This window comes from Colletotrichum abscissum, assembly GCF_030869225.1.
Source record: "Colletotrichum abscissum strain IMI 504890 chromosome Unknown Scaffold_7.1, whole genome shotgun sequence".
Classification (NCBI taxonomy): Eukaryota; Fungi; Ascomycota; class Sordariomycetes; order Glomerellales; family Glomerellaceae; genus Colletotrichum; species Colletotrichum abscissum.
This window is the reverse complement of record NW_026850514.1, coordinates 1158863-1174219: the sequence shown is the minus strand read 5'-3', so window position 1 is coordinate 1174219 and position 15357 is coordinate 1158863. Positions and strand designations below refer to the sequence as shown.

Here is a 15357-nt window from a genome sequence, read left to right as displayed (position 1 = left end):
TCTCAACAACAGCGACAAGATGACCTCTGGATGAGTCTGTCTGATGCTCATTGGCTCCCTCCCGGCAATCTTGGTTCAGTGTCCGACACACCAAGTGGTCCCTCGCCAAACTTGCGCCCACTCACAAAGGCACGGACTGCTCCAGCTGGTTCCCATTATTTTCCCCTCAGCAAGTGAACCCTTGTGGCCCTGTGGCCCCTTCAAACAGTGCTGACAAGTGAGATTGGGATGAGCGAACGAGCCGACGACTCTGAGAATCCTGGATGTATCCGTACTCCATGCCTACTGTGTGGTGTCCAGTATAGTATGGGGGATACGTATCTGATAACCCCGCATAGAGTTGCCTGAGATGGCAATGTGTCCCTGCAGATAAAGCTGGAGATTGCGCCTCCCCCATCCTCAATCCTGCGAGGCGAACGCTGTATTCCGATATCTCTGCCGCTGTGATATCGATAAGACGCAACTAGGGTGGTAGTTATACGTCTTAGTCAAGGCATACTGATTACAATCCCAGACAACATATCGATGCGGAAGACGGCGACACGGCGACGATTCCCATGTTGGCACGGGCGAGTACTCCGTCGCCGAACCCATAATATGTAGCCCCCCCCCCCCCCCAAGTCAAGCCAAGCCTCCCCCGTCCAATGGACAGATGCATTCAGAAGCGGACGCTAACACAAGGAATGACGACATTGCGGAAATATTCTGCCTTAGCACCAGCGCCGCGCCGAAGGATTGGGATGGGGTCGACACAAAATCCATGGATGGCATGGGCATGGGGCGCAAACACTACAACGCCTGCGTGCGAGATCAGGGACGAACCCAGTCAAACTCCACACAGACTTGCAACGTTCCTGGCCCTCTGTATGGATACTTTCCCTCATTGTCCCTGGATTTTCTGATGCAATCTACCTACAGGCTACGCCGAGAGCCCGCGGGTCGGGTTGGCTCAAAGTTCGTACGGGTCTGGTCTGTGGGTTGTTCAGCTGCAGAATGCAGAAAAAGCTTTTGCATTTGGGTGTGTCTACATACCTGGTAGCCCGGCGCGGCGCATTCTTCTTCTCACTCTCTTCGGTACACTGTGTGGCATGTGGCACGTTGCCTTGGGAAGAGAAGAAGTTCGCCCAGGTCGCAAAAGTTTTTCCCTGGTCGATTGACCAAATGAGACGCTGATCGATCTACCTGTCTGCCTGCTGCCACCCTTAAAACTAAACTCTCCCCCATCGAGATTCTCCTCGCGTGCCTCCATTCGAAACGTTTCGTTGCTCTCTCTCTTCCTTCCTCCTCTCCTCTCTTCGCACGCCCTCCTCTTTGTGCTCACGGTTTCCACTTGGCTTGAGCCGTTTCTTCATTCCTCCACATGCACTCAGTGGTTTCCTCCCTCCGTCTCTCGTCAACATACCTCTACGGGGAAAGAGTCTAGATAGTAAAGCCGTTGCGCTTGAACTAGCTCACTCTTTTCACCATGTCGGGTTCCGAGCAACTCAAGGGCCCGGTTGAGTCCGTCCCCAACGACAGGGTCTCTCTCGACAGCTATGGCTCCTCCGTGCGACACAACTCCGATGGCCTCCAGCGCCGCCTGAACAACCGTCAGATTCAACTGATTGCCATCGGAGGCACAATTGGTACCGGCCTGTTCGTCACCATCGGCGGCGGCCTCGCCAAGGGCGGTCCCGGAAGTCTGCTCATTGCCTACACCCTCTACGCCTGCGTCGTCGCCCTCGTTAACAACTCCATCGCCGAGATGAGCACCTACATGCCCGTGTCTGGTGGCTTTATTCGTCTGGCCGGCGTCTGGGTTGACGATGCTCTCGGCTTTATGGTTGGCTGGAACTACTTCATCTACGAGGCATTGCTTATCCCGTTCGAAATTACCGCGCTTAATCTCGTGTGCTCTTTCTGGAACGAAAAGATTACGGAGCCGGGTCCGACGGCGGGTTTCTGCATCGCCATCATCATCGCGTACGGGTAAGTCACAAACCAATTCGTGGGAACGATTGACTCTTTTTTCTCCTTTCATTTCAGGGACAAGCGACTAGACCGACCGGACTTTCTAGAGCTCGTCGTGGTGCCCGCCCGTGACCCTTCTCGTTCTCCTCTCTCTCTCCTCTCTCGCCTCGGTGGTGCTCGTTGTGTATGCATGCTAAACGTCAATGTGTGATTCTAGTCTACTGAATGTTGTTGCCGTCGGCATCTTTGGTGAAGCTGAATTCTGGCTCTCAGGCGGCAAGGTCCTGCTCATCTTCATCCTCTTCCTCTTCACCTTCATCACGATGGTCGGAGGAAACCCCGCCCACGATGCCTACGGATTCCGATACTGGAAGGAGCCCGGCGCATTCGCGGAATACATGACACAGGGTAATACTGGTCGCATGGAAGGCTTCATGGGTGCTCTGGCCACTGCCACGTTCACCATTGTCGGCCCGGAATACATCTCCATGATCGCCGCCGAGGCGAAGCACCCGAGCTTGTACATCAAGGGCGCCTTCAAGACCGTCTACCTGCGTTTCGGCCTCTTCTTCGTCGGCGCCGCTTTGACCTGCGGCATCGTGCTCCCCTACAACAATCAGACCCTCATCGACATCTACATCACCGGAACCGGCAGCGGTGGCACCGCCGCTGCCTCCCCGTGGGTCATGGCCATGGAGAACCTCAAGATCCAGGGTCTCCCCCACTTGGTCAATGCTCTGCTCTTCACCACCATCTTCTCCGCTGGTAACACCTACGTCTACTGCGCGACCCGGTCCCTGTACAGTTTAGCGCTCGACGGTCGCGCCCCGGCTCTGCTCCGCAAGACCACCAAGAACGGTGTGCCTGTCTACTGCTTCGCCGTCACCATGGTCTTCCCCTTGCTCTCCTTCCTACAGTGCGGCAGCGGCTCCGCAAAGGTGCTCAACTGGCTGCTGGCCCTCATCACGGGCGGCGGTGTCATCAACTACCTCGTCATGTCCATAACGTACATCAACTTCTACCACGCGTGCAAGGCCCAGGGTCTCGACCGCAAGACGCTGCCCTACTGCGGATACCTTCAGCCCTACGGCGCCTACGTTGCCCTCTTCTTGCAGACCATTGTCATTCTCGTCTACGGATGGTCCGCCTTCCGCCCCAAGTTCGATGTCGGAGGCTTCTTCTCCAACTACACGATGCAGCTTGTCGCGCCTCTCCTGTTCATCTTCTGGAAGGTCCTCAAGCGCACTCACTGGCTCAAGCCCCATGAGGTGGACTTGACGTGGGACCGCCCCATTATCGAGGCCTATGAGCAGCATGCTTTGGTGCACGAGCCTCCTACCACCTTCTGGAGGGAGATGCTCCAGATGATTGGAATTGGTCGCAGTAAGGTGATCAAGGGCGAGAAGGCTTGAACGAGTAATTCTAATGATGATGGTGGATGGCGCGTGATACCCCAGTGTGCTAAAATATACGGTCGTCTACATGTATGCAGCGTAATATAAAAGTTACCATCAGTTCTTGTCCATGTTGTGAACATGTCAATCACTATAAAATTGCGTCGTTGTTTCCAGGCGCTCTCTTGCGATTGCTCAGGGCTGTCAAAGCAGTCTCAACTCCCAGCCACGTTCCGCAACTTCTGCTCATTGCACAGATGGATAGTAAAGAGTGACAGAATGGATATCGGATTGATGTCTACGCGTAAGCACGCGCATGGCCTTGTACCTCACTGCCTTGCAGCAAGTGATCGACGCGGCGGATATCCTAAGTAAGTGAGACCGTCAGCGCTAGCACTGAAAGGCACTGAAACACGGCTCATTTTTCTAGGTACTTGAACACTGCCTCAGCTGCTGCGGTCATCCGAAGAGAAATGCCTCCACACAATAACTCCAAGGTAGGAGGGGGAAATGTAGTTGAAATTGGGGTGGGAAGGCTAATTCACACGTTGTTGTAGTTTGCTGCACTTCTGGTTATTCTTCAATCTAATTACAACCCAACGCTTTCATGCATTTTCAAGCGCGATGAGCTACAAGGCCTTCATGGCATCCTTAGAAGGAGGTGTGGGGCTTCCCGTCCCATCATCGAATATGGCTGGTTTTCAACTCCGATCTCATCCATGCATTCGATCAATCAGCTCAACACAGAGCCACGGACAGCGATCAGAGAGGTAGTCACTTTGGATGAGGATGCCACGCTTCATGCTTCACTCTCAGGTGAACTAAGTGTGGCTTTGAGTGAGCTGGAACGTCCTTACATAGGTATTCCAGTATTTGAGCAATTGCACTTCTTGTGTTCAAGATATCAACTGTTCTCAAAAGTCTTCATTCAGGCCGAGGGGGTGTAAAACAGATTCTCACACGCTTGGCGCGCACATATTTCCGCACTTTGGAGGTGCCTTCTGTTCTTACGCATCATGATTATTGCCATTGGGATAGTTGAGAGCCTCGTAATGATATCTGATATTGGGCCCCGGTTTGTCTGTTTCCAGTCTGGGCCACCTGCACTTTTGCATGATTCGCGGATTATCATGTGCTGCCACAACTGCGGTTGCACTGTGGCTTGCAGGAGCTGAGCTTCCTATACAGCCACCCCAGAAGTCGCTGACCAGTTGGAATTGGGCCGTTTCCCAAAAGGCACTATGCCAGGCAGAGACTTTGACAGGCCGGTAGGCTACAGCAGGCAGTGGCGAACCATTTGGTTAATATTGCAATTTTTAAGGAGACATTTTGCCCATATCTTTAGGCTACCGTTAGTTTCAAATTATTCCTCGTACTTGAACGCTTGGATCATTCACCAGACGATGACAGTTCCGCTTACGCAAGCCTAATCACATGGCTGAGCTGAGTTTATCACCCATGGCTGGAGCAAATGACCAGTCTCATAAGGGATCATGCACTGAATGCTTGAAACTACCGAGAAAGTTGTTCGAACCAGGCTCGACAATCTCGCATTCATTCTACAGCGGTGACGGGGCCGCTGCGAGAATCCAGCTTTCGGCTCAACAAGGGTGCCATTTCTGTACCTTGATATTCGATGCCCTTGAGGCAGGGCAGAAAGGCGACTCTGAAGTCACAATTGACAAGAACGGAATTTCACTCAAGACCCTATGGACTACCTCATGGCCCGGGTATTGGCAACCTAAGGTAGCGGATTACTCAGTGCTCAGACCTGATGAGGAGCACATTACTACTCCCGCTCGTAACAGTTCTCCGGATCAAAGGCCTGGTCCTCTTTTGAAGCTGACCTGGGGTAATTGCGTCACTCATCTCCGCTTCAATATCCACTCTGATGCTATTTCCAAGAAACCGGGGAAGCACGTAACGAATTGGGACTTATATAGCCAAACGAAGGACTTTGAGCCAGCCGAGAAGCACTTTTCCCCCTTGGCGGCACAAGCGGACTCCCCCAAGGTGTTTCAGCTTCTGAATTTCTGGCTGGATGAATGCCAAAAAAGGCACCGCGATAAATGCGCGTACGTGGGAGAACTTGTTTTGGAGCACGAATTTGCTTCGCCTACAAGACTGCTGCGTGTCGGCGAGAAAGGCGAGAACATTGTCCTGGTGCTCTCGGCCGGTCTGCAGCGAGATGAAGGCGGCTTCGGGCCTTCTTACACCGCGTTGAGCCACTGCTGGGGAGATCCCAAAAGTGTGCCACAAACGACAAAGGCGAATCTGGAGCAGATGATGCGTGTTGGTCTTCGTCACGATGAGTTATCTCCAACGTTCCAGCATGCCGTCAAGATCGCTAGAGAGCTTAATATTGGGTGGCTCTGGATCGATTCTTTGTGTATAGTTCAAGACGACAAGGCCGACAAGGACCGCGAGCTGCCACTGATGGAAATTATCTACTCCATGGCCATCTGCACTCTCGTCGCATCGGACTCGAAAGATGGGAGTGGCGGTTGCTTCCTCCCTCGAGGATCCAACCCAAATATGCACGTACGGCCCTGTACAAAGACTTTTAACGAAGTGAAGACCAAGGTCTCAGTCACCTTCCAGCCCTACATGGCAGACTGGGCCCAGTCGGTGACCAATGGGCCCCTGTTCTCCCGTGGCTGGTGCTTCCAGGAGAGGCAGCTGTCGAAAAGAATTATCTACTTCACCAAGAGTCAAGTACTCTGGGAATGCCGAGCGTCCATCGCATCCGAGGCATACCCTGAGATCAGCAGCTGGTTTACTCGAACAGAACCCCGATTCATGGCTCCGCCTTTCCGCGTAACTTGGGCTCGAATAACCGACAGAACAATGCTATACAATAGCCTCGAGCGGGTTCAGCCGTGGTTAGATGACTGGCTGCGCGTCGTCGAGGCTTATTCTGGCAAATCTCTCAGCAAACCGGAAGATCGACTTCCCGCGATTGCCGGTGTAGCAGCGCACTTTCAGCAAAACATACGCCGGCCCGACCGTTCTCTCAGCAGCTACGTAGCTGGAATGTGGTTTTGTGATCTTGCGAGAGGGCTTTCATGGAAGCCGTCCTTCGACCTTGGTACACATAGACCAGCGAAAGACAAAGGCTGGCCCCCGCCCCTCAGGAATTCCACGACATTCAATGCTATACCGGAAACACAACCCGAGCCCCTATCCGTGTGGCTTCCGTCCTGGTCATGGATATCAGTTGATGGTCGTGTGCGGTACCCTTACGCCAAAAATTCCTCCCAAAAGCCGACTGTGATCGGAATGGGCGGTATGGAATATCTCAATCCGAATTCTAAGAATTTCGACAACGTGTCGGTTCCTGACACGCCTCTCGAAACATTCTTCGGCCGTACCTCTCTCAAGACTGACTTCGAGTTTGGGGAGCTCGAAGGGGGGATTATTGGCCTCACAAACTACACTGTTGAGACTATGATATCCGAAAAACATCTCATCAAAGATTCGATTATTGTGACTGGAATTCCTAAGTGCTATTCAATGTTCAAGCAAAGCACCAATCCGTTCAAAATTGGGAGGCGGTCAGAGCCATCGGCCGGCGGCGTCATCATCATGGATACGAGCCCAACTCAGCTTCCAAAGACAAAATTATATTGCCTGAGACTCGGCAACTCCAAGAGTCTGTTCAACAACGAAAACTTGGTCGAGATTGGTCTAGTTTTACTGGAGACACCTTACAAGTCCATGGCTGGACTAAGCTCACGATGGCATTCGAGGTCTGGTCCGGTGGTACAAAGAGTTGGCTTTTTCGAGATTGGCATGTGGGACAAGCAATGGGTCGAGAAAGCTCGACAAAGAACCTTCTATATCATATAGGTTCAATGTGGTTTTTCTTGTGTCGTCAGTGGCGGTAATGTGTACTGTTTCTTACAATCAGAAGGTCACGCGGTCGATGAAAATCTCGAAAGTACTTTCAGTCATGAACGAATTTTCATAGCTTCATATATCGCATATCTAGCTTAGTGCCCAACCATAGCCTGCTGGGTTGGGTTGTATCTGTTTCCATGCGGCTTGGCCGCATCGATAATCTTCCGCATCTCCACCCTCTCCTCGTCGGAGAAAACAACGTCTCTTGATACCCAGTTCTCTTCTAATCTCTTGGCCTTTGTTGTGCCAGGAATAGGAATCATTCCCTGAGCGGTAACCCAGGCAAGGGCAATCTGAGGCAGGGTGACTCCCTTGCGCACAGCAAGCTTCTTGATCTCATCAACAATAGCCTTGTTCTTGTAGAAGTTCTCGCCTTGGAACTTGGGACCTTTGCATCGAGTTGTCAGCGTTTGTTAGACAGAGTTTCTGGTTTCCAGTTGTAACTCACTTCCACGACGGAAATCGTTGGGTGCAAAGTCGTCTGGGCTCTTGTACTGGAAGTCATCAACGAGCCATCCGTGACCCAGGGGACTGTAAGCCACGTATGCAACTCCGAGCTCCTTTGCAGCTTCAATCAAACCGTCAGTCTCGTGGATGGTCTCGAAAGCTGAGTACTCGGCTTGGAGCGCATCGATCTTGGCAACTACGGATTGTTAGTGGGGGGTCTGAATACTTCTAAGAGTGGGACTTACTTGAGTTGGCCTTGAGAAGGGTGGCCGCTGAGCACTCAGAAAGACCGATGTACTTCGTCTTGCCCGCCTTGCGGATCTCATCGAGCGCTGTAATGGACTCCTCTAGGGGCGTGTCTAAGTAAGGTACCTGTCAGTGAACGTTTCCTCTCATCTTCCTCCATGGCTTGGAAGCTTACTGGGATCAATGCGATGAAGGTAGTAGAGGTCAGGAGTGAAACCAAGTCTCTCGATAGTGCCCTCGATGTACTGCTTGATGTGAGAAGCAGAGTTGGTGATACCGCCGGAGCCAAAAACGTCAAATCCACACTTGGAAGCGACTGGAAGAGGAAAGTCAGTTGTAGTCAATGAAGTGAGAATACTTCGAAAGCACTGACTGAACACCTTGTCCCGCACGTTGTGCTTTCTGATGAAGTCGCCGAGAAGCTTCTCGTTAACACCAGCCTGGTAAACAACCTAGTCGCAAAGAAGTTAGTGCCTCGTGGAAAGCATATGTGTATATGGAGATCATGCGTAGTGGTGTTGAGGGGCCTGCGTAAGAGCCATTGACTTACTGCTGTATCCCAGAATGTGCATCCGAGCTCAATTGCCTTAAGTAGAACGGGTTCAGCTTCTTCCAAGCTCAGATTGCTTCCCAGGCCGAAACTCAGGCCCATGGCGCCGAAGCCTGGCGAGTTGACTTGGATGTCCTGGAATTGGAAAGTCTTAGCCATTTTGATCGATTTTGGTTGTGGTCGTATTAGTAGCTTTGCTTTTGACGTGATTTCATAAAGATGAATGATCTGCTACTTCAATAACAGAACAAGATCTTGGCTTCGAGGACATTTAAGATGCGTTAGTGAGTCCATTCACAGTGACGTAACTGCAGCGAAAACGACATGGCTACGGAGTTACGGCGATAACATGCGACTGGCTGACAACTAGAACGTGGATCCAATGATCTTCGTCCCACAATATGGCGCCACGAAACTTTGCCAAACACTCCAAAACTGTGCCCGAGCCAATGAACAACTTTTACTTACACGGAAATAATTTATTCTTCTCCGAAGTCCTGGATTTAAGGATGGTAGGTAAGCTGAGGTAAACTCTCCAAAGTCTTTGTATAAGTCGCACTCGGTCTGAAAGCTTGGTCAGTGCATGAGTCGCATAACAATACTGCTGACATCCCGTCGCTTCGGAGACGCTAAGTCAGAGAAGACCACTTTCGCCGGAATATTACCTGCTGAAGCATCGGCAAAGCGGCATCCTAGCAACAGAGCAAATATTTTTACTCAAGAACAGCCTGGACTGCCCCATGGTCGATGAATGTCTTTCAGTAGTCCGGCATATTATCTGTCTCGAGGTTCCAACGTAGTTGGCCCTCGGCTTCATACTAATCTGAAGAGCGATTATATATGCCATCTAATTCCTGTCCGCAGCAGCTTTACTGAAAACCGGATTCTAGATATATCCGTACACTACCATTGCCGAACCCACTCGGCCGAATCATGCCTGCAAGGGGAAGGAGCTTGTTATCACGGTTTGACGTGATCGATGAACAAGCAGCTAATTGATGTCACTATTCCGCAGTGGGCCTTGGCCATCCACTTTACAAATTAACTACCTCCTTTTCGCGCTGACAGCTTCGGTATTAGTAATGCTATCTCCAACTTCATGAAGCTCAGGAATCTTTGAAATGTGGTACTCCGCCACACTGGATATTCTAATCATTTTTCTTATAATCTCGCTCGTTTCGCTACCCTACTCTCACCCTATCCTTCATTGACCAACATAATGGCATTGCGACTGGTCGGTTTCCAGTTGTTGGGCCTGGCAGCTCTCCTGCTCTCACCAGCCTCATCGGCCCCTACTACTGGTTGCGATTGGCGGAACGCAAGTGAGGTCACGTCATTGCAGTCCGTCCCCGGAGCACGATCACTCGAGAACATTGCGGTTCGGGAGAATGGAAACCTCTTAGTCACCTCCACGGCCTCTCCGACCCTTTTCGACCTGTCACCTGAAGCCAAACATGCGCCGATTCCTGTTGTCACCATCGACGGCGTTAACAGTCTCCTCGGAATCACCGAACTCGGCGAAAAGGATGTTTTCTACGTCCTCGGTTCGAATCTGACCTCAACCGAAAACTCGAACGGCTTGTGGAAAGTCGACCTCCGTAAATTCCGCACCTCGCGCAACGGGACTGTGCTCCAGCCAGCTGTGCTTTCTCTCATCACGCTTGTCCCATCCGCTCTTCAACTCAACGGCATGGCACGTTTGGCCAAGAATGATACTCAGAACCTGCTCATATCCGACTCTGGCCGTGGAACCGTCCTTCGACTCAACGTAAACACCAAGCTCGTTGAGACTGTTCTTGCTGAGCCTGAGATGGCTCCAGTATCTTCGAATTCCAGCATTGGCGTCGCCGTCAACGGGATTCGCATTCGGGGCAACAAACTTTATTTCGTGAGCTTGGACCAAGGCCTATTCGGCAGAGTCCCCATCTCTCTCACAACCGGAACAGCCACTGGCCCCGCGGAGACTCTGACTACCAACATCACCTTTGGTGACGACTTCGCTTTGTCGAAAGACGGTAAGACTGCCTATGTTGCCACCAACGGTCCTCTGGAGGTTCTCGGAATCGATTTGGTACACGGAGGAAAGACCGTCGTTGCATCCTCGCCCCTTCTCGGAGCTGCATCTTCGGTAGCTCTGGACTTGCACCACCCTCGCAAGGTTTTGTACGTGACGGGCGCTGTGTCATCTGGCAATAGCACTGTTGGGCATGTGTCTCGCGTTACTTTGAGGTGCTAGGCCGAGGAATTAGGATAACCACAGAGCACTTCCCTCTCGTCTCTTATAGCGGGCGCGATGCTATCGTGAATAATTTGTATGCTAGGAGGCCTCTCTAATAGAATCATAGGTTCATGGCACAACCTAATGAAGATGGAATTGAAGTAACAAAACAAATGGGGTATTATTGATCAAAACTCGCTATCTAAATGCTCTTCTTCCGCTCTTCCCACCAACTATGCAACGACGGAGCTCCCGAACATATGATGTTTATCGGCGTCTCCAACAGAAACCGATCGATGGCTTCTGGTGGACCAACCTCGAGATCGTCGAGTCGAAAGAGAGTCTGACCATTTTCGCGTAGCATGGAGGAAAAGTTTGGTACTATTTCTGGGACTGCCAACAACTTGTAGCCCCTCTCCAGGAGGCCAGTTCCTGTCATGGCGTCGATCACAGCTTTTGCTGGTTCAACTTTTGAAACGATCAGTCCTCAGTCATAGATAATAGCTGGCTGGAGTATGGTTGGAATGCATGACTTACCCATGCCGTATTTCTGCATCTCTCGTTCAGTCTCGATGATCCGGTATTGGGTGAATAGGGGGTCCGTCGTCTCCAGCTTTCGTGCTTGGATATGCATGTTGAGAAGGTTCACCTCGAACGGTCCACCATGCGTGACCCACGCAGTCCAAAAGTCTTGTTTTTGAACCTTTTCAACATACTGAACCAGATCCTTGATCATGTTCTTCTCGAAAATCCATTCCACACTCTCCAGGTTCCAAAAGGCGGGTCCGAATGAGTCCATCGATCGATCTAGAACGTTTGCCGCGGCACCGATGAGTCTCCGCATGAAATCGTCATTGGTCATTCTCGACCTCCAAATCGTAGGGTCCTTGACGTAAGCATCAAAAGTTTGGCGCATGCTGAACGGCTGCACGGCGATAGCCTCGGAGTCCAGCCAGAGCGCGTAGTCGTAATCGAGCTCCAGTGCTGCTGACATCTTCTTGATTGTCTGGTATTGGTATTTTCCACGTTCTTTTAGAAGCGCCGACGTATCATTGCCTGTGATTTTCCCCGTCGTCATGGAGTGAAAGACGGGGGGTAGAATGTCGAACATGTTGATGATGTTGATTTTCGGTTTCGGCCCGTTGATGTTCATCGCTGGCGTCGGGAAAATGCTGTAGGTTGGCCCACAGGGCTTCAACTTTTTCATCGCATCTTGGAACATTACGACCTCATTTGAATCTGACACGATGACGTGGAAATCGATTTTTGACTGATCTGTACAAAGGCACATATAAGACTGCAGGAACTCCATCGCAAGAGGCATGTGTCCACTCTACGCTCGATTAGCAATTATTATCTCTTCGCCCCCAATGACCGGAACTCACAAATGTTGGGAGAATGACGGCGTACTTCATATCCTGTAGCCTATGTGATTCTGATGTTTCGTTCTTTTTCGATCCAAGATAATACATCTCATCCTCTTCTTCGTCAATTGCGCCATCTTGGTTATACGGATTTGTATGACTTGTTTGCGTTCCAGTCCTTTCTCCAGATAAGTCATAAGAGTGAATATCGAAATGTGGCCACAGAGTATGGCTGAAGAACACCACCAACACCACAATACCACTCAGACAGCTCAAGTACAACCACCGAGCCTCTCTGGCCGACGGAGGAAAAGGTTTCGTCAATATCATGGTGTGCCGTCGTCCATTATCCTCCCACAAAAGGATGCATCCCAAGGAAGTTATTCCACCAAAGTCAACTGTTCGCCGGTGGTTGGGATGGCGCTCACTTCCCCTTTATACCATAGCCACCAACATGCCTGTTCTACGCCGACCGGGCCAGTAGGTTTCTGCAGCATGGTCCGCCTATCAACTTACAAATGCTTGTCCGATTTCTAGTTCAGGATAGATAGACTATGTCGGAGGGGCTATGCCTTATCGTCAGTTCATCATAGATGCCGATAGACATTGACTGTTTCGAAAATGTGAGTTGCTGGGGTTCAACTCATGATATTAACTTTACCGCTGAAACGCTCGCCCTCCGTAGAAGCCGTTTGGATGGGTCTATGCTAGCCGTGATTGCGTCTCCCCCACAGGCGAAATATCCTTCTCTATTGCCACTTGTCATGAGCTGGACCATCGGAACTATGTACAACTGAAAATGACAGTCCGTGGTGATGGAACTCAGGGTCCCCCCATGTTGTGTCGCATCCCTTTGCCTTACCGGGTTGATTTTAGTCGATTCTTGCGGGGCTGCTAAGCTTCAGAACGCCCCATCCGCGCGGCTACCCCGTCGCTCAAGCATCCACTTGCCCTCCCGCCGGAAAGCTTGTCTGACACTTGGTCGCCGCAAACAAGCAGAGGCATGCTAGTGACGCTCGGTTTCCCAGACTGGCGGGCTAGTGTGGATGGAACGGAGGATTGATGAAACCCATCATCGGTGAGGTGTCTGCTATCATCTTGTAAGTCATCTGAACGGTTCCATGGTGGCAGCGAGATCACTACGACGCAGCTTTGGTTGTGTGGTCGTATCAGTGGAGATGAGAATTGTTTGGTGACATGATGCAGAAAGGTTTACGCGGAAAATTTGATGACGTGAGAAACGAGAGCGAAGGTTTGCTCATCTTCAATCTGTTACTTATGAAATGCCGACAGCGGCCATTCAATTTCCCTGGATTTGAGTTTCTGCTCGCCGTTCGGTTTGCGCCGGTGACCCTTGACGCCCTGTACCTAGTGGTCCACTCACATTCGACTGACAAGTGGGCATAACAAAGTCTGAAGAAATTAACTCCAGAGTTTGTGTGACACTAAGAATAATACAGCAACTGGAAGAGAGCAGCGTCGTAATCCACTGTAAACTGCGTACAGCTCGTATCGTCAATTGGAGACAGCACACTTAACTACATGATCCGATAGGATTTCATAACTCTTCCCCACCTCCGTCACCGACTCGCTCGGAGTTTCCCTTTACTTGGAGATAGCGCTCCTTTACTGACACGCTCTCGTACGCATCATGGCCCCCAGCCTTCTGATACCAGTAAGCAACCACGGCGTATAGACATTTGTTGCCCGAGCCCCAGTCATTGGGCTTATACTTCTCAATGTAGGCCTCGAAGCTTTTGTGAAAAGGCACGTCATCGCACACGTGAAAGCGACAGACTGATGTATGCCCGTTAGCATCAAGCTCAATGTAAGGTTGGCAGGCATAAGCGCTGTCAAAAGTCGGAAATGGCGGTTCGGCCGCCCACGCGTAGCCCACATAATCTTCTGAACCGGTGCCAAAGGTTGACGGGAACTTTTCGCCGTCGACGAAGAACTTCTCGTCTCCCTCGCCCCACCACCAGTCGATAGACTTGTCGCCGCCGACGCCGTACCACCAGTCCTTTGATGGGACCTTGGGATCTTTCCAGCGGTTCCACACGTGCATCTGCACGCCGCAGAATCTTCCAGGGCCGTTATCTAACATTAATAAAGGCCAGTCGATTTCGCGGCCTTCTTTTTTCGGCTTCTCGAGAAAGGCATCTCGGTGCCACTTGGCGTGGAACCGAAGCATGTGCTTCGCAGACTTTTCCAGTGGGCGGTGGCAGATGGTGAAGAATAGCTTCTGCTCCTTCTTGCCATCATTGACCAGCTTGATCTCAGCGCGATCGGAGAATGGCATGAACCAGTGACTGTAGAAACCACCCCCGTCTGTTGAGCCCTGAGGCAAGGAGCGGTAGGTCTGGATGCCCGGAACGCTACCAAAGAAGTCACCCAGTGGTGCCCAGACACTTGGAGACTTGTCATGATCCCAAGTGATCTGGATAGCGAGCTCCCGGAGAATCTGAGCGACGTGATGAGAGTCCTGGACAAGGTCCAACGGCACCACGCGCATGCCAGTGATTGCTCGGTTGCCCGTCAACTCCCGAACAGTATGGCTCTTACCCGGTTTGATGGTGACAGTCAATGTTTCCATCGTGTCGCCCTTTGACCGAGGCAGTGCGGACCAACCACGTTGACTCAGTTGGCGGTCAGCTGCGGCCAATGCCAGACAAGCCTCCCGATCAAAGTTGCCGTCAAAGTGCGGAAGGGTAGTGTGTTTGGGGAATGAGGTGTAAGTGAAATGATAATACGCTCCCCAGCCAGGTCCGAGGCGGATCTTGGCATACTTGTTGTACGGAATGGGAATGAAGCAGTTACGTCCTCTTGACAGAGTGGGCGTTATCGAGGGGAAGTTGTGTGGCATCCCTTGAAACCGATCGAAAAGATCCCGGAAGGGCATGTCCACAATAGGCTTGTCATCGTGCTCGTCGTCAATGAAGATCTGGATACGGCCGACATCCGGCATCGCGGACCAGGTCCGCCAGATGACTCCTGGACCCTGCTGCTCAAAGGCGACTACCCACTCGCCTTCTTCGCGAATGATGCCTCTCCCATCGTCGTTGGCGTCCCAGTCAATGTACTTGTCTTCCTTTGGGTCATAGCGTGAGGCCCGGTCATAGCTCGACATACACCCGCCGCGCTCTCCGGGCAATGGGGATTCAGCAAGACGTTCAAGGTCGTAGAGCCGTCGCACGAGGTCGGGATATGTCAAATGCATTGTCGGAAGCGATTTTTTTTTTTTTGGAGGAGACGATCAAGTCCTGGGATTCGGGGATTTGAAATTTCATT

General features: G+C 51.4%; 6 protein-coding genes across 6 annotated transcripts; 3 read left to right on the top strand and 3 right to left on the bottom strand.

The window, feature by feature from the left end:
* Positions 1–1465: 1465 nt before the first annotated feature.
* Positions 1466–3362, top strand: CABS01_03905 (amino acid permease; the record flags this gene model as incomplete). The annotated part of the gene is made up of 2 exons (XM_060537277.1): positions 1466–1968; positions 2168–3362. The coding sequence occupies 2 exons, from the start codon at positions 1466–1468 to the stop codon at positions 3360–3362; spliced, it is 1698 nt and encodes a 565-aa protein (XP_060391535.1).
* Positions 3363–4778: 1416 nt separating this feature from the next.
* On the top strand, positions 4779–7193 carry CABS01_03904 (uncharacterized protein; the record flags this gene model as incomplete). The annotated part of the gene is made up of 1 exon (XM_060537276.1): positions 4779–7193. The coding sequence occupies one exon, from the start codon at positions 4779–4781 to the stop codon at positions 7191–7193; it is 2415 nt and encodes an 804-aa protein (XP_060391534.1).
* A 143-nt stretch (positions 7194–7336) lies between these two features.
* Positions 7337–8646, bottom strand: CABS01_03903 (alcohol dehydrogenase; the record flags this gene model as incomplete). Its single annotated transcript, XM_060537275.1, has 6 exons — positions 7337–7632; positions 7693–7887; positions 7937–8050; positions 8113–8253; positions 8311–8389; positions 8488–8646. 6 exons carry the CDS (start codon positions 8644–8646, stop codon positions 7337–7339), a joined length of 984 nt encoding a protein of 327 aa, XP_060391533.1.
* A 1060-nt stretch (positions 8647–9706) lies between these two features.
* CABS01_03902 (uncharacterized protein) lies at positions 9707–10723 on the top strand (the record flags this gene model as incomplete). The annotated part of the gene is made up of 1 exon (XM_060537274.1): positions 9707–10723. One exon carries the CDS (start codon positions 9707–9709, stop codon positions 10721–10723), a length of 1017 nt encoding a protein of 338 aa, XP_060391532.1.
* Positions 10724–10907: 184 nt separating this feature from the next.
* On the bottom strand, positions 10908–12399 carry CABS01_03901 (uncharacterized protein; the record flags this gene model as incomplete). The annotated part of the gene is made up of 3 exons (XM_060537273.1): positions 10908–11173; positions 11243–12038; positions 12091–12399. The coding sequence occupies 3 exons, from the start codon at positions 12397–12399 to the stop codon at positions 10908–10910; spliced, it is 1371 nt and encodes a 456-aa protein (XP_060391531.1).
* A 1228-nt stretch (positions 12400–13627) lies between these two features.
* On the bottom strand, positions 13628–15286 carry CABS01_03900 (uncharacterized protein; the record flags this gene model as incomplete). Its single annotated transcript, XM_060537272.1, has 1 exon — positions 13628–15286. One exon carries the CDS (start codon positions 15284–15286, stop codon positions 13628–13630), a length of 1659 nt encoding a protein of 552 aa, XP_060391530.1.
* Positions 15287–15357: the final 71 nt, after the last annotated feature.